Source organism: Leopardus geoffroyi, chromosome B4 (assembly GCF_018350155.1).
Source record: "Leopardus geoffroyi isolate Oge1 chromosome B4, O.geoffroyi_Oge1_pat1.0, whole genome shotgun sequence".
In the NCBI taxonomy this organism is placed as follows: Eukaryota; Metazoa; Chordata; class Mammalia; order Carnivora; family Felidae; genus Leopardus; species Leopardus geoffroyi.
Genome location: NC_059341.1, coordinates 89043719 through 89062723, shown reverse-complemented (window position 1 = coordinate 89062723; position 19005 = coordinate 89043719). Strand labels below are relative to the sequence as shown.

At 44.7% G+C, this 19005-nt stretch overlaps 1 protein-coding gene across 4 annotated transcripts in view; it reads left to right on the top strand.

Moving 5' to 3' along the window:
• Positions 1-19005, top strand: part of PPM1H (protein phosphatase, Mg2+/Mn2+ dependent 1H) — a 264703-nt gene that overhangs the window by 128226 nt on the left and 117472 nt on the right. For all 4 annotated transcript variants that reach the window (XM_045464965.1, XM_045464964.1, XM_045464966.1 and 1 more), the window contains exons 3-4: positions 1943-2287; positions 11465-11577. In XM_045464965.1, the coding sequence (XP_045320921.1) occupies positions 1943-2287; positions 11465-11577 (458 nt within the window). The remainder of the gene's footprint in view (positions 1-1942; positions 2288-11464; positions 11578-19005) is intronic.

The window sequence follows — 19005 nt, the reverse complement described above, 5'->3', positions numbered from 1 at the left end:
TCTACTGCCCTCTGAGTGGGAATCTCCTTCCTCTGTTGTATGGTGCTTTGAGTCATTCATTAGTTGTTACTGCTTGAATTTGAATGCCTTTTTTTAGGGTGGTGTTCACCTTCTACTGACATCCTCACTCTCACTCTCCTAATCCTCACAGCACAGCTTGAGTGATCTTTTAGAAACATAAATCAAGTGCATCATCCCAAGCTCAGTCGATGACTTTTTGTTACTCTTAGGCTAAAGTCAAGGTCCTTCATGTGTCCTGGAAGGACTGAGTGGTCTAGCTGCCATGTCCCTGTCTGGCCTCATGTCTTTCCTGCTTCATTCCTCTATTCAGCCACGTGGCCATGGTTCAGTCTCCTCTCGCTCTTCATGCACCTTCCTCCCACAAGGGCTTGGCACCTGTTCTTTCTACTACCTGGTGGTCTCCTCTCATTACCTTGTGAACTTCCAAACAGTTCTTAGCCTAGCCCTCATGTTCCCAGGAAGCCTCCTCCAAAGTGCCCCTCTGCAAGCTGGCCTCATAGCACCAAGATCCAGAATTGGGATCTTATGTTTGTTTGGGTGATTATTGGATCAGTATCTGTCTTCTCCACTGGATTATGAAGATCAGCCCATGTCTATACCTCTTACAGCCAAGTTTTTCCTCAATATCCACCCTGTGCCTGTCACATAGGGACACTCAGTATTTGTTGACTAAAAAACAACTACTTTATCTCAGCACATGGCACAGAATTGAATGAAAGCAAAATTTAAAGGGCACACCTGGAGTAATGGCATATGTCACCATAACTATACAGTATCGTCCAGCACTGTTCCAGGATAGACCAAAAGAACTTTATTGAATCGCTTTAGCTTGAAAAATGATTCAATATTGCTGTGGTACAGATAAGCTTAGTAGTCACAAGTAGTCACAATAAAACCCTACCTGTTTTATTACCTATGCATCTTACCTATTGAATAAATTAAGCTCTTATTTTCCTATAAGATTTTTTAAAGTTTATTTCGAGAGACAGCATGAGTGGGGGAGGGGCAGAGAGAGAGGGAGAGAGAGAATCCCAAGCCAACTCCATGCTGTCAGTGCAGAGCCCAATATGGGGCTCGAACTCAGGAGCTATGAGATCACAACCTGAGCCGAAACCGAGAGTCTGCTGCTTTACTGACTGATCTTACAGTTAAGATCTTAGGTACATGTAATTCAGACACGGTTCTTAAAAACGTTCATCTGAAATGGTCTAGAAATAACTCAGACTAAATCCATGGTAGATGAGCGACCATGAGGAACGCGTAGCTTTGGGGTAGGGAGAGGAAACAAAGATGCTGTGTACCAGCTGGGAAACTGAGGGAGGCAGGAAATAAGGAGATTTGAATTGGCTGCATCTTAGACTCCGTGTCTAAGGAAGAAAACATGTTCTAAAAATATAGGGTGTAGACCAAAGAAGATGGGGCAAAATTATCTGAGAGTGAAAAGGCTCTAAAGGGGAAAAACGGGTCTACTTATTTCCCCTTGAAGAACTGCAAAAAGAACTTCACTTTCTCCAGAGCCTCGAGGCCAAGGTTGCTCCGGGGTTGCGAAGAGAGGTGAGGCTTACGGGTTAAAGCTGGACTCCTCAAGACTTCCCTCTTGGCGTGGAGTTCTCTCTCAAACCCCTGCGCATCAGATTAAAGTGGATCTTGCCCCAGAGTGGTAACCGAGCTTGCCTGGAAGCCCGGCCTCTCCCCCAGGCCGAGAGGCAGGAACCCCTTCACCCCTTGGGCGGCGGGTAGCGGCAGTGACAAGTCCGGGACCACTTCCCTGAGTACCATTGCCATGTTTCGACCCCCCACCGTCGGCCAACCCAAGACAGAGGACCGAGGTGACGCGCTGAGCGCCAGGCCTTGCCGCGCCAGTGTGAGCCTGGCGCGGTGGCCACTGCCGTTCTCACTCCCTGTCGCCTCCCTCCCCCAGGAATCAGAGGGCGTTTCCTGTCACTACTGGTCGCTGTTTGACGGTCACGCGGGGTCTGGGGCTGCCGTGGTGGCCTCCCGCCTGCTTCAGCACCACGTCACGGAGCAGCTGCAGGACATCGTGGAGATCCTGAAGAACTCAGCGGTCCTGCCGCCCACCTGCCTGGGCGAGGAGCCCGAGAACACGCCCGCCAACAGCCGGACTCTGACCCGCGCAGCCTCGCTCCGCGGAGGCGTGGGGGCCCCGGGCTCCCCCAGCACCCCGCCCACGCGCTTCTTTACGGAGAAGAAGATTCCGCACGAGTGCCTGGTCATCGGGGCTCTTGAAAGTGCGTTCAAGGAAATGGTAGGTATCGCGGAGGCGCCCGGGGCGGCAGGGGGCTGGGGTGGAGGGAGAGAGAGAATCCCAAGCCTTCAACCAAAGCCTTGTTTCTTGGAAGCTTCCCCACGACGGGTCTCTGACCTGTCCTCTTGTTGTGGGACGCCGCTTGGGTCTTCTCTGTTCGATACTCCATTCCCAACAGAGGTTTGGCACAAGGACAGAGTTCCTCGCATTGAGTGCTGGCAGAAATGAGAACGATGAAAGGAGGGATAGCGTATGAGCTAACAGGCTTTTTAATTGTACCTACGATTGCTTCTCTTTCTGCAGACTCCCTGATGCCAGCTGGTGGGACAATTCCACTTAACTGAAATGTGAGCCTGGTTGCTGTTTTTTACATGTGTAGGAATCACAGGTGTTTGAGGAAACAGCTTTTAGTAAAGGGCTCCAAAGTACCTTTCTTGTACCAACCTGATCAGAGGACAGCTCTTTTACCGTGATGGGCCATGTGGTTCTTAATGCTTAAAAAAAAAAAAAAAAAAAAAAAAAAAAAAAAGGAACTGCTGGAGGGGAATCAGGGGGTCACTATCTGAGAATTGCATGTTTTCCTGGGGAACATGGATTGTTTGTACATTTAAATTGGGACGTGTCTGATCAAAGAGTTCAGCCCCCTTCCCTCCCAGCCTCAGTCCTGGGAACGCACAAAGGGAAAGTGCGCAGCTGCTCTCACAGTGTCCCCTGTTGTCCCTCCGCCTGGTGAGGGGCCACCCCTCGGTGCCACCCCCTTCCCTTTCTGAGCTCACTTTCTGCTGAGGCCGTTATTGTGGTTCCAGAGATTTTTCTTTCCTGAGCAACAGCCTGCGTGCAAGTAAAGAGCAAGGAATATTAAGAGATGTTCTAAAGACGGGAGTAGAGCGAGCGTGCCGTAATATCCTAAAACCCCGGAGAGTCAAATGACGACCAGCTGTTCAGTGAAGCAGGAACAGGTTAGGAGCAGCTCCGCAGAACGGAGCATGTGACACAGCACAGTCCAGGATCAGTCTGTGTGCGAAGGAGGGGAGAAACGTAAATAATGTTGCACAGCACCACCCATCTGATTTGTTTACGAGGCAAAATGCTTCCTGTCTTTGCACCTCATGTTTGCACCCTGTCCTCACTTTAACCCGTCCCTTCTTTGGTCAGCGTGCATCTCTCCTTGTCGTGCAGATGTTTACCCTTTGATTAGCAGGTGGCTTAAAATGCATCTCTTTGTCAGGAGTGTCTGGTAGCCTTCAATCCCAAGAAAATCACCGGGAAGCTGGAAAAGACTATTCAGGGAAAAAGGAATAAAATTGAAAAGGTAGTAAAATTGACTCCTACGCGGCTCTGTATAAAATCTCCCTCACCAGCTGTCACAGAAGCTGTCTAGAGACCTCGATGTTCAGAACGCTAAATATTTAATTGAGGTAAAAAATGTGACCGTAGGTTACTCTCCTAATGGGAGGAAAAAAAAATCCGCTTACGTGACAGAAGTGAAAAACAAAAAGAAACGTAGGGTTTTTCATTTCCTTCTGTAATTGCTTATGCCATGGGGCATCTTTTACTTGCAACTGCTGTATTCCCACTTCTGTCCACTAGAGGCCAATGTCACTTTGAGGCAGGCCTCCTCAGTGGTCTCCAGCTGCTTCTGCCCATTAATGCCTCAAGGGTACTAGTAACCACTCTCCTGGAAATGAGAGGGTCATTCAGAAAAATACTTAGTCAAGGGCCTCATTCTTGTCTTTTAAATTTTTTCTGCTTTTAACTAGCCAGTTAAATTGCCTGCAATTTTTACCCTGGAAGCTTCGTTGTCGGCAAAAGATCGTTTCACTTTCCCATGTCATTCAGTCAATAAATGAGTGATCAGAACTAACTCTATGCCAGGCCTAACTGGGAAAAGAGCACTGAACAAACTAGGCAAAGACAAGTGTTAGATGAGCAAAATAGAAGTGGGAAGGGCCTTGAGTGGAGAAATGCAGGGTGAACTAGGGGCCCTATAAAGAGATGAAGTGAAGGGGTCCCTTGGGGCAGTAATGCTGGGGATGGGGGCGAGGAGGAGTAATGCAGACAGAACACAGGAGGCCGGTTCCAGGGTAACTACATCAGAGAACCCACATGGGCCCAAGGCAACGAGCTGATGTCAAGGGTAGGAATGATGGATGTAAGGTGAATTGGAGAGGTGGTCGGGAACCTACCTGTGGAGGCCCCGGTGCGCCACGTTATGAAATTTTGGCTTTAAGCCATATCTGTTTTTCGGTTCCTCCCAGCATGCAGCTTCCTCTTCACACTTCAGTTTTTGTCAGATTGTCTCTCTAGTCGCCAGTATGCCAGAGGCCTACCTGGACTTTGCCCCACCTGCTTCACCTATTAAATGAGAAGACTCATCGTTCCTTGGTTCGCAGGGTGCTTGGTAGGGTTGGCCCTACCTTCTGTTCAGCTAGGGGCTGAGCCAGTTAATGTCGGTTGGCCCAGAATAATTATTAATATAATGTCCCCTTTTAGTCTCAAAAGCGTCCCTCCTTGGATAATGTCTTATGTTTACCCTAATTACAGAGAGATGCTCTTGTTTTTTCTTTGCTTCATCAGGGACTTGAGGAAAAATGGACTCCAGTATCATAGAAACGTGCCTGACTTAAACATTAAGTTCCTTGCGGTGAGCTTCAGAACCCACAACACAGAAATTATACAGTGTACCTTCAATTTAATGGCCTGGAAGGCCATTGCCAACTCGTATAAAATACTTGTTCCCTTGTCCCTTTTCAATATTACATTTTTAATGTCTTATTATTTGGTTGTTTATATTTAATTTTTGAGAGAGGGAGACAAAGAATCCCAGGCAGGCTCTGTGCTCTGAGTACAGAGCCTGACCCGGGACTCCATCTCATGCACGGTGAGATCATGACCTGAGCTGAAATCAAGAGTCAGATGTTTAACTGATTGAGCCACCAGGTACCCCTCAACAGGATATTTTTGAGAGTCCGTGTCTGAGGGCAAACTGGTTTTTTTGAAGTGCCCAACATGCAGCTGATTTCCTTATCTCGTTGGCCTGGCCTTGGTGGATTCTCCTCTGGCCTTGCAGAGTGGGGCACGCTGGGAATTTCCCGGCCATTCCTAAATTTTTCCCTCACGGTAGCCAGCAACTTTCTAGCTTTCCTAGTTCTCAGTATCCTTAAGGTATTTCAGGTTCTGTGCTGTTCTGATCCTCTGTAATAGAAGGAGTCGGTATTAAATAAGATTCAATTATTTCAGCTTTGTGGCTCTCTTACTTTCCCTCACACTTTTCATCCCTAAAAATTCCCCAAGCCCAGCATCTCAGCCTCACATTTGCCTTGCTGACGACACCTTTGCAGCTACCCTTCCTGAGATTCAGAAGTAACTTGCAATATCTTTACAGGCACAGCTTGCCTTTCACTTGGGGTTTTGCTTTATTTACAGCAGCTCAGCAACATAGAATCAGAGATCTTCGGTCTTTCTCTGTCTCTCTCTCTCTCTCTGCATTGTCCTTCTCAATTAGTAGTATTTATTGAGCTTCTATTTTATAGCTAGCATTCTTCTAGACACCATGGGAGTCTAGAAATAAAAGGTTAGACTATATGTCTGGGGGCATTTGTAGCCCCACATTATATGCATATAGAGATATATAACATCTCATTTATTTTGATGCTCTAAGTAACATTAAGTGGGTTGGTGACATGTTGATACCGATCTGAAAGAGAGGGTCAGGTAAAAGATTTAGAAACCCTAAGTCAGAATAAATAGTACTTCTTTAGAGGAAAACGTAGGTCCTCGTTCCAAAATACAGACTACCAGAAGTGAAAGATACGTTCTGAACAACTATCGTCTCGATAACAGTTTCATCAAATACTGTAAGCTTCTTTGAGGGCACTGCTTTTCCTTTCCTCTTTGATCCTCTGGTTGCCTGACGCAGCATGCGGCTTGTGGTGAAGGTGACCTCTGACCCCTGGCCTCTAGTACTTACTGTGCTTGCCTGCTGAGGCACGTTTACCCTTTGGCCCCCTTATTGTATCTCATCTTGGATTTTTCTTCACACTGAGAAGGCTGTGTAGTCCATTCTTCCTGTGTCCACTATGGAAAAATGAACCATGGTTCCCTTCTAAAGGACCAGAATCTCAGGAACTTTCTGACTGACTTCAATTCTGCTTCCCCACAGCGCTTTGTAACGATGCCTCCTTGAACAGCTGAGATTTGCCACCGATTGTGTTTAGGCTGTTGCTGGGCCCAGGATGATGGATGAGGATAAGATAAGGTCTTTTAGATCCTGGGGTCAGTCTTCTTGCTTCCGCAGCCTCCCCAAACAGGACTGCCTGGCTAGCCTTTCAGACTCATGAGGGGAATCACTTCCATTGGTGGTGGAGTTGTGGGAGACCACCGCTCTCCTAAGTCAGCAGAGATGAGCCTTTTAGCGTGCCAGCTATAGAATTTGAGCTCTGGACAAAGGCAGGAGGAATTTCAAAAATTCTGTCCTCTTTCCTTTTCAGTGCCGGTATAGAAGTTTGATTGTTAGGAAGGAAGAAAATGGCAATATTTTTGTTGTAGAACTACCATACATCCTCCTGTCACTGAGTTAATGATTGGAAATAGCACTCAGCTTGGATTTATTGGTAAAAACCTCATTTCACTATTGTGAAAAAGAGGATAAATGCAACGCTTATTTATAGTTTATAAATCCTAGTGTTTTCAAATATTAGCATATTCATCGTAAGTTATCGACCTGTTTTCTTAAACACATGTCTTTCTGTGTTTAATAAGCTAGAGTTTTGTTTTGTCTTTGTTTTGGTAGAACAGGAAGTTCATCCTAGAAGGATTGAGCATGTGATTCCACAAACAGCCAGCAGGTGGCAATATGAGGCAGTATTGGTTTTTTCCTTCCTCATTGCCTGGCTGACAGATTGGCTTGTTCCCAGAATAAATCAAAATCAGACCCAGATACTAAAACCATGCAGAATCTTATTATTTGTGACTGACACTATTAGCAATGTGCTCAGAGCCGTGTTTTAACCCATCTGTGGGGAGCTGCCGAGTCCTGTTGAAACTACCCAACACTCACTCCCTTCTGTTGTCTCATGTTGCTGTCCTTTTGCAACCTGAAATTGGTAGGAAACAAAGAATGATCCTGAAGCTGCATCATCCCTGGGACTTTCAGACCAAATTATAACCGTCCCGAGCAATATATTTTCTTTCTTGCGGTTCTTTCCTGCTGAATTAGTCTCATTTCACACATCTCTGCTACTTCCCTTCATTGCCAGTATCCTTCCTTGAAACAAAAAGAAAATTAAATCCCAAGTCTTTAAAAATTGGATCCGTTCTTATGATTTAGAGATAAATCTGGCTTAAAAGTAGTATTTAGACAGACACACAACACAGGATAAATCAGTCCTACTAAACAGAAGGGACTGTTTGAGCCATCTTGAGCAGTCTGCAGGACCCTTGACTGAGCAGGTAAAACAGTTATCTTGTTAATTGAATATTATGAGTGTGTAAATTGGTCTTTTAGATTACACTTGAAAAGGAATGATAGTATATGCATGTGTTTTGCTGGCAAGTTATTCTAGAGTTATGTCTTGGGTCTTGTTGACAGCTAAAATGGGGAAATACTCCAGACAGGTTCTTGTTTAGCACAAAGCAGTGGGCAGTAATTCCCATGATTTCATTGATTTTTTTTTTTAAATACCCAAACATGAGGGTTTACAAAATAATAACTCTACATTTTTATGTATTTTTAATGTAGAGTGTGGGAAGCTTAAGCTAATTGGAAAAGTTGAAGGTTTGAAGGGTAGTTAATTCAGCAGTAAATATCCTTATTGACTTCATTTATCATGTTTGATCTGGTAGTAAAAGAACCATGCAGATGGTCCTTTAATGTTTCTTTCAGTACTAAGATTTTGTGAAACATCTTTTAAAGAGGAGTAGGTGGTGTAGGAAAAAAATAAATGTGCTATTTTGGCTTCTAGGGAGGGGAGGGGAAGCAATTATTTTTAGAATATGTTCTAGTTACACCCAGTTTTAGAAGAAATAGAAGAGTGTATTTTAATGTCAGCGAATCCTTCAGGGGGATGAAGTCTGTGGAAACACATCTTTCAAATCCTAGTCACTGTGATCGCAGAGAGCACACACATAATTCACGTGTGTGTGTGTGTGCACGCAAGGGCATCTGCACGCACACACATGCACGTGTATATTATCACAGAAGCGGTGGGGGGTGATAGAAGGGTAAACCTATTAGAGTTTCCTGAACAAAACATGGCTAGACTTTAGTCCACTGTTTATGTGACAGTGTTGCCAAACTTAGCATTCCTTATGCTGGGGGAGCTACAGAGGGCACGTAGTTGAAATATAGGAAAAGATGAAAGAAAGGATGAAGTCAATTAGAACAAAATGCTGAATCGCACTATTAACGTAATAGCAAGGGATTAATTGCGCAAGCTAGCCGTAACATCTTCCTCCAGATGAAAGGCAAATAGGCATTCTGCTGTAGCAGAAAATCGTGGTGTCGTACGTACACTCGTCTTCATTTTTTTAAGAAATAATTTCCGGATCAGAGTTTCTGGCAATGTTAACTGTGATACAGAACACACCTGTGATGCAGGATGAACTTGTTGGAGTCCCAGTGGAAATTTTTGCCATGGATGCTGCTTTCACTTGGGCTCTGTGTATCATAGCATTTTCTTTTGGATTGCACGAGTGATTTAAGTCTTTCAAGCATTATTCACACCCCACTCCATGTATAGCATGCAAGCAGTTGGATGCTCAGGGGATTTTCTTAAATAAAAATTGTCTTTCATTCAAACATTAGGTATTCAAACAAATGTTGATTCTGGATATGAAAACATACTTTCTGTTAGCCCCAGCAGTTCCTTCCAGTATATTAAAAACAGTAGCATAGTCGTATTGAGTGTGGACTTGACACACCAGTGTATATACGAATTTGATGAAATATGTATCTATCATAACATCAGCTTTATTTTACTTATTTAAATGGGAAAGAAAGGGAATACATCCATCTGCAAACTGCTTTGTGAATAGGGTTGTTGGTTCTGTTTTTATGCATTGTTTGGAGGTTAAACAGACAAAACTTCTGACAGCTGGATGTTTTCTTTCCCTTTCACTTCCTTGTGACAGTCTCTTTGGCTGATCTTTGGCTGATACTCATGCTCCTTCTCCTCACCCTCAGGGCTCCTGCCATTCTTGTGTAGGTTCTGATAACCATTCATTCATTCTTGCCAATTGACTGCATCTGAACTGAAGCATGGGTTCCTGCTTAATTATCATCTTAGCATTTATTTGCATCCTAAGCTCTTCCTTTGTCAATTACAGGGAACACATTTCTCATGTCACGGAAGGGGTAAGGTGGTAAAGAGATAATTTGGACTCCCAGGCATTTTTAAAGGTATTTCTTCATTTGCCCACTCAACAGATATTTATTAAACTGTCTTTTTACCTGGCCTGGCATAGGTGTTGAGGGTCTAGCAGTGAGCAAGAGAGGTCTCTGCTTCCGGTCATGGAGCTTCTGGGTCTGGGAAGGATCGAGATGGCCAGCTAAGCCCCTCACACATAGCATCTGATTTCATCCTCACAGTACTCATTTAAGAAACTAATTTATACACAATTTGAGTAAATTTGTAAGATCCAGTCTTTGAAGGCGGTCCTCATGCTGGACTCTCTGCAGCTTTTCTTCTCTTCGAAACTACCACGTCCCCCCACCCCCCCCACACACATTCTTAACCCCTCCCCGTGGTTCCCCAGCCTTTCTTCTCCCTTCCCCCTTCCCCAGTTGATTCCCAAGTAAGTTAGTTTCTCCCAGATTCTGATTTTGTACTTTTTGTCTACTTCCTTTTTACCAGTATGCTGATCTTCATCTGTGTCCTTGGCTCAGGCTCTTGCCCTGTTTCCAGCTTTTCACTGGTGATTTGTTTGAACTTGTGTTACCACCTCTGACCTCTGGAGCCGAGCGTTTGCTGATAAATGCCAGATTACTGAATTATCTCCCCTTTTCCAGGAGGAGGCTGGTTGAAGCAGCAGAGTTGTGACTCTGTGGGTTTCTAAGAACCAAAAAAGTGCCCCAGCCCCCGGTCTGCCAGGGGGACCCTCAGAATCGGCCCAGGCCCCATCTCCTCTTGTCCTCCTTCTCCCTCCCTCAGCTTCAACCATAGATTACCATGGAAGTGTTTGGCCTTATTTTAGCCAGCATCCAGTTTATTTTCCTAACTCCACTCACATGTTTCTGGGGTCACAGAACCCATGCTTCTGTCACTGACCCAGAATTTCACAAAGACCTGTGTCTTGGATGATGCCTATTTGTCAAGAGAAGTCTTGGTCTGTTGTTGATTTTCTGGGTGTGGGGGCCTCAGTAGGTGGCAGGTGATAATAGGCTTTGGATGAGGAGAATCAGATTGAAATCCAAACTCCAACCAGGTAAATGTAGGCAAGTTACCCCCCTTCTGCCCACCCCCCCCCCCCCGACATGAAGGTTAATAATACGGTTATGAGGATTAGCTGAGACTCTCTCTGTACGGTGCTTCGCACCCTGCCTGACCTGGAAGAGGTGCTCCTTGAGTATCAGCTGTGGCTGTGAATGTGTGTCACACACACATTTGTTGTGAATCCGTGGCTGTCGGACAATGAAGTCAGATCAGAGTTCATAAGCTTCTAGCTTTGATGAGTAAGACAGGGCAACCGGTTGGCTCCTGCCTGCTTTCACAATTCTTCAAGTCACTTCTCTTATCTGGCTGCAAAAAGAAACTATTTATTGGAGACTTTGGGGTTAAAAACATTGCTCAGGTCCAAGTAGTCGGCATTACCAGCCTATTTATTGTATTTCTCACATGGCAGGTCAGGCATTCCATACAAAGACTAAATTTTCCACAAGCTGGGGTATTTATTATTGAATGCAGTTGGTTTTCTTTTTCTCATTTTTGTTCTGATTAGATCCGTTTGCCATCCCTTGTTTCCTGTCTCTGGTCTGCAGATGGGCTAATAGACGACAGTTTTATGCCAGTGACCTCAGTGATTAAATGCTCTTCAGGTGGTAGAAAAGTATTAACAATTTTCTTGTCTCGTCTTTGAAGCACATCCTGACTCCGAGGGCTGTGTCAAGGGAATGAGGTTAAGAAAGTCTTTGATATGAGTTCCTGTACAATCCAGCGCTAACTTTGTTTTCTTCTCCAGGACCTACAAATAGAACGAGAGAGGAGTTCATATAATATATCTGGTGGCTGCACAGCCCTCATTGTGGTTTGCCTCTTGGGGAAGCTGTATGTGGCGAATGCTGGCGATAGCAGGTGAGCACATTCTCTGTCTGGTTCTTCCTGGTCTCTAATGCCTTCCATAATTTTTATCTGTTTTAAAATAGTGATAGGAAATAAAATAACGCTGCTTGAGATTAGATATTGAGAAAGATGATCCTTCTGCATGTAAATAAAATGCATCTAAGATGAATCATCTGGCTGGTATTCAGAGGTAAAAGCTGTCTCGTACCTGCCCAGAGTAGCAGGTCACGTATAGACCTGTGATTGATCTGTATACCTGGGATTAATACCTGTGGCTAATCTAAGCTGGTAGGATACAAATGTTTTTTGACTTCAGAACCTGATCTGCAGTAAAATCTTAGCAGAGGCATAAAACAGGAGAGGGCTTTAAATGAAGGAAGTGTTTGGAAGGGACTGGGGAGGACTCTGTAGCTGCTTCTACTTCTGCCCAGTGACATTGCTCCGTCCCCTCCCAGAATCCCATGAGTTTCTCCCTTTGTGCACAAGCCCTTAAAGGCTCTAGTCTCTTTTCTGGGCTCAGCTGAAAGGAATTTTGGCCAAGAGATTTTGGTTAACCCCTAATCTATCCAGCATTATCAGGAATAAGATACATTTGGGTTTTATTTTAAATTACTAATGTGTCCTCACTTAACGCACAGGGAATTTTAAACTTCTAGATTTTGTGAAAAGTGTTCTAATACGTATTACATACGTGTCTGTCCCCTTTGGTAACAACATAGGTTGGCTTTCTGCTAAAGACCGACTCTTTGTTTTGAAAGCAAAATACTAGACTCTGTGCAACACATCCTTAGAGGATGAGTGGTTTCCCTATGCAGCCTACAGTCTTAGGAGGCCCTCGTCCCTCAGTCCCCTGTCTCTGGGTCACGTGCCTCTTTGAGCATCCCTGCTTGCCCTTGGCCCTGCTCCAGGTCTGTCCCCACTGCCTCCCCTTCCCTGCAAACCTCAGGTCATGGCCGAGGACTGACTCCTGGCCGAAGACCAACTCTAGTAGGCAGCAGGGGAGAAATTTAGCTTTGACTTCCATTTGCAAAGCAGGACAGCCTGAGGGAGTCTTCATTCCCTAGAGGGAATCATCCTTTCCTGGTCTTCCCACTGAAGATTCCAGAGAGTAAGGAGAGTGAACTGCCACGGCAGCAGTACTTGGAGTTTGACAATTGATGGCTTTTGAAGGTCTGTTTTATTTTAATGTGTATGTGGATTTCCATTAAACTCTATAAGCTATCTCCATTTCAGCATGATGTTTTGCTGGGTAAATGGAAGTGTCTATAAGATACCATGTTTATCCCGTGGCTTCTATTCCTCAATGTCTTGTCAGAGTCCCAGCAGGAGACAGACACCTACTCAGGTGGGTCATCTGAATGAAGCAGTAAAAGGAACCCCGCACAGGGGTGGGGCTGGGGGTGGGGCACTGGGGCTCAGAAAGACTTATACGCCTGAGGCCTGCAAGGCCCAGAGAGGACTTGCTCCAGCAGAGCCCAGGAGAGTGGGGTCACCTGTGAGGGCCCCTGGGCAGGAGCTACAGGAGAAAAGGGAAGAAATACTTTGACTTCTTTCTCTTCCATCCCCCACCTCCACCCTTGCCTCTTGCCAGGGCTGCCCCGTGGGTGATCTCAGGTGGGAGCCAGGTGACAGGGAGCCCACGGAGTACTGGTCACGGAGGTCAGCCAGCTAGGGCATGCACACAGACCAGGGCGGCATCTCTGGGGCGGGGTGGGGGGGGGGCAGCTGCAAGCAGCACCCCTGCTGTCTCCCCTTCCCTTCTCCCTGCCAGGGTTTGAGCTTCTTGCACATAGGAATCTTCCATCTCCAGGGGCCTTTTAAGACTCACACTGAGGAGCAGGCCTTTGGGCCTGTTTTTCTGTTTCGGATCTTGCATTAGTTTGGAGACAGAGGAGCAGGTAAGGAGGTGATGCCCTTCTCTTCTGAGTGAGACTGAATCAGCAATTCAGCCGTTGCACTCATATCCACCCTTGGCTTTATGTCTAGTTCCATGCCCTTTGCAATGGGTTTGCTTTTCTAGCCCTTCCATGACTAGGGAGGTGACAGAGTGTCTTGCTCCCTGGGAACAGGCCCGCTCCTCATCTCAGGAAGCACCTCTCACCCGATGATCCCCAGACTGAGAAGAGAACCCAGATTTCTGGGCCTGGAGTACCTTCATGTTGGATTATCCTCTTCATAGATACAGCTGCTCCCTGGGGCCTTCTCCTCATTTTTGAATCTAGTTTTCTTCAAAGCTCCTAGCTCTTTAACAGAGCCACTTACCCAGCCAGGCCTTCTGTCCTCCTTCCCGGAAGCTCCAGTGCCCTGTCCAGGATCTGCCAGTCTCCAGGACTCATCTTCTGGACTCTTGCCCCCACCCTTCCCCCACCCCACCCCTTGTGTTTAAAATGCCAATTTCTAGATCGGATCTTGAACTCCACATCTGTAAAAACAGTGATGGTGGACTAAATAATCCCTAAAGTTTCTGGCATTCCATGTATATTACCCCACGAGGAATGACACTTTTGGAAGATAAAGTGATGCCATACTTGTTGATTTTCAGTAATTTTTATTCTTCTTAGAGTCAGTTTTTGAAATCTCAGTATAACACAGGTTCCCATGTTTCTAAATGTTCATAAAAGTATGATATTTTACAGGTTCCCAATAGTTTGAAAAGCCTGATAGGTACTTTTATCCTCATTAAAGCTATAAAGCATGCGTGCGTGCGTACACACACACACACACACACACACACACACACACAAATTATCCTATGATAAAATAGCATCTTTAAAAACCTAGTAAGCTAAATTACATGTACAGTGTTCAGGCTCCAGTATCTAGGTATGAATTTGGGGTTTTATGGCTGATCGGTTGGATTTGCTGTTCATGTATGGGTCATATGTCATATAGAAATCTAAGAGCAGTATGAATTGTTATTTGTGTTCACCATCTGGAGGATAACCTATAGGACATATATTCATTAGGATGCTATTTTTAGCTCTTGTATGAACAACAGATATTCACTATCTTCTTCTGTAAGATCATTGCCTAGTTTATGTGCCAATAATATAGGTATTTGGATTTACAAAAATAGTCAGTTATTCCCCAGAATCAACAACTGAGTGAACTTTGATCAGATTTACGTAAATGTGGGTCCATCATTACTTCTGAGTAAGTAGTCATGAATCCGAGGGCTGAATTTAAACAGATGATTAGAGTTGACAGAGGTCTGTAGCAATAGGGCCCTGATTAATTGCTATTTTTTCTTCTTTATTGCCAGACATTGGCTGTTGTATATTTACTTTAAATCTTGACAGGTTTTTTTTTTTGTTTTTTTTTTTAATGTTTTATTTATTTTTGAGACAGAGAGAGACACAGCATGAATGGGGGAGGGTCAGAGAGAGAGGGAGACACAGAATCCAAAGCAGGCTCCAGGCTCTGAGCTGTCAGCACAGAGCCCGACGCGGGGCTCGAACTCACGGACCGTGAGATCGTGACCTGAGCCGAAGCTGGACGCTTAACCGACTGAGCCACCCAGGCGCCCCAAACTTGACAGTTTTGAGAGTGAAAACAAATCTTTGTCATAGGTTCACTACCCCATTGTTATTCACACTCAGGGAAGGAGAAGCATTGCACTGGTTTGATTCAGAAGCTACTGGTGGTCAGGAACTATTTTCTGAGCCACTTAGCAAACTGTGAACCATTTGATTCCCCATGAGGCACATGTATGTTGGCGGTTTTTTTCAGGAGGGGCTGCCTCCTGTTGTTGGTGGCTTAGTGGTTTTTGAGTCACTGACTCCCCTCGGTGTAGTATGATGCACCTCAGTCTACAGTGATGCCAGGTGACTAGTGCAGAGTTTGGAACAGACTTGCCTTTCTTTCCTCAGCGACTGGTGCACAGCCTGGAACAGATCTCCCCTTCCCTCCTCAGCCAGGGTAACTAGCTGTAGAGGAACACGCAAGAACTACTTGATGTGTGACAGTTGCTTTACTTTTCCTAGGCAAAGGCAGCCGAGTAAACACCTAGGGGATCATAAGGGACTAGGAAAGAAGCAGATGGTGGGCGGGTTTCTTCTTCTAGCAAAAAAGAACTGGTCGCGTGCAAATGTCATGCAAAGCAATATGCAAGCTATCACCCATTGTGTTTGAGTCATTGGCTCCTTAGGGCTCGGAGGGATTCTTCAGTTTGAGAAGATGCTCTGACTTCATTTTAGAAGATGATTTCATTTTATTTCTATGGAGCTAAGGCACTAAGGAGGCAAAGCCGGTGCCACTTATTTGAAACAACGTCTGAAGGTTTGGCAACTGAGACTAGGTGAACTCATTCAGATGAAGGAACATCGTTGAAGACTTGTTAACTTGATGATTCCACTCTTGCCAAATTTATTGTAACAGGACAAGAAGACATAAGTGCTAGGCACATGTTAAATACCGTAACATAATAAAGAATTATATCCAATTCTCTCAGTAATTTAGTGATAAGCAGACATTGTTAATGTCAGATAGGTATACTGAGGCACAGCAAAGTGATTTCCCCCAGCTGCTAAGAAGCAGGGCTGCTCTCAAGCTCAAGGCTGGAAGTCAGAGTGCGACATATATATGTGCATGCCATATATCTATATCTATATCTATATCTATATCTATATCTATATCTATGTCTATATCTATATCTTAAGTAGGCCCCACACCCAGCATGGAGCCCAGTGTGGGGCTTGAACTCATGACCCTGAGATCAAGATCTGATTTGAGATCAAGGGTTGGACACTTAACTGACTGAGCCATCCAGGCACCCCCAGTGTCATGTGCTTAGTGCCTGTATCTTGGGATTTCCCATCCGTGCTAAGACTTACAGGGTTTTTTTGTTTGTTTGTTTTTAGAGACATTTTCACGTCTCTAAAATCAAGGGTTTCTAATTAACTTTTTTTTCTTTCCTACTTGTATGTAAAATGATGGCATATATTATAATCAGTGGCATCTTTGATTTCACCTGAAAAGGTTTATGGAGTGTAAACCTTTGAGGGGATGGCTGCACTTAAAATCTATTTTAAATACATTGCAGTAGTGAAGCAGATAAGCTTTGAGTGGTCCAGTTCATTCATTCATGATACAAGGAATGCTATTTTCTCAAAATGAGGGCTGCCACCCACTTTTAAAGGTCTCAGAGTTCTGTGATAGCATTGTAAATTCTGTGTTTTCATTTTGATGATTATCTATTGAAAATAACAAGCATTTTCTGGATTGCCTGACTATGTTGTAAATAATAACTGCCCTGAATTCAGATCCCCATTTTGTCATGTTCAAGGTCCTCCTAAGGAAAGATCAGGAAGGTCAAATGTGTTCATGATGCAGCTCTATCTATAGGAGTGAAGAAGCATTCCACTAATTGTCCTTAAAATGAAGCCAGGAAGTCCAGCCAGGGTGGCTTTCTTTGATATCTCTTTCCCTCATTTTTAATTGTCCAGAATTATCCTCCATCTAACTTACAGTTTTCCATATTCATTCAGAATATGGAAAGGTGAATTCCTCTGGTAAGTCTGAATTTTCTTGAGGATAGGAGTTAGGTTTTAAACAAGACTGCAACATTTCTCAGTTCAAAACCAGTTATATTTCTGTGGTGTTTTGTCTCTCAGCCTTCTCCCCTTTGCTAGTGGTAAGACAGTGAAACATGATGTAACTTCCTCCAACCCAAGAGAATGTAAAGAACTATTCCCTCCTGTTGATGTTCATGGACATAAAGGCGCGGTACACAACCTTCCTGAAACTGCTTACTCATAAGTGGTTCGTCTATCCATACCTGCCAGTGAGCTGCTTCTTTGATAATGGCCTTCCTTTGAGTCCAGAAGTATATTTGACCTTCTTCCATTGACTACATTAAGTTCACCACATCTCTCACTGTGTTTCACAGGTATCTGAAAAATAGTATGGAGAAAAGTGAAAATTAACTTCCATTCTCTACTGGGAAAGTTAAATTGCTATTTCTACCTTTTTCTGCATGGCTCCCTCTCTTTTCTGTATATATTTGCATAATCCCTTAGCTATACCCATAACCTGTAGAAGGGAATAGCAGAAAGAAAATATTACTATCAAATACTCACAAATACATGCAAAGACATAGAGACTGTGATGGCTCATAACAGTCTCTACTTTTCCTATCAAGCCACTCACTGTCTACACAGAGGGCATGTAAGAGACCCTTCTCTCTCTGGACTTCCTCCCCATCTCTTCCCCTTGGATATTTTTGAACCTGACCCTGACACCCCTTGCCCTGAATCAGTGGTTCTCAAAATGTGGTGCTCAAACCAGCAGTAGTATCTGGGACCTTGTTAGAAAAGTAAATTCTGGAGTTCTACCCCAGACCAACTAAATCAGAGACCCAGGGTAGAGGGCTTTAGCAATCTATGTTTTAGCAAGCCCTCCGGGTTATTCTGAAATATAGAAGAACCCCTGCTCTGAAGTCTACCCCTGGCATCTAAGAGAGCCAGGAAGGAGCCACTGTGTCCTTAGGGTTTAAAAACTACAGCTCTCCCTGGCCTGAGGCCAAAGTGCCCAACTCTGAAGGCTATCCAAGCATCCGGCCCTCCTGGCTGCATCCAGACACCACATGCTGGAGGGCTTCTGTGGTGATGTTCCCCCTTAGGCTCTCCGATGCTGCTGCCTGAGGTGGAGGGGCCCTGCCTGCACCTGTCAGCTGGCTGCAAATTCCTTTTTGCCAGTCTCCTACTCTGGAGCATAGGTCCTTCTCCTTGAAAAGTGTGAGTTAGAGTAAAGATTTCTCCTATGGTTTAGCTCCTTATCTCAGATTCCCACTGACTGCTGGATAGTTCTGAAGTCCACCCCCCCCCCCCCCCACAGAAGCCCCTATTTGTCTCTGAAATGGGTCAAGCATGCCCCTGTGTGAACTTCTGGTCTCTTATGGTTGGGCCCCTGGCAGAGTGCACTTGTGGCTGTGGTTCCCCCATCCCACCCAAATCATGCTTTGAACAACTTTACTCCCATGGAAGGGCTGGGCCGGGAAGTCTCTTGGCATTTGTAGGAATGGAATATTTGCACATACAAATACTGGCATAAAATGGTTCATGATCGTAACTTTTATCTATCCCTAGCTGCTGAGATAGGGTGAAACAGTGCATCAGTGTCACAAGGGAATTTTCCAATGTAGAATCCTAAAGTTTTATCTTTGGGCCACAGTGGCCATCACCATGATTTTTAGGGTTTAGTCATCTAATTTGTTGATTGTGTGAAGTCAGGTAAGATGAGCTGGCAAGATACAGAAAGACCTTTAGTACCTGGCAAAGTGGGCTACAACTCACCAGGTGAAGTTTAACAACAGTGAAGGTAAAGTGTATTACCTGTTGAAAGGGGGGAAAAAGCTAGCAGGATATACGAGATGAAGCTTATCAGTGGCTCACATTTTTTAAAAATGTATTTAAGTGGACAGTAAATTCAATCTGGTCAGTG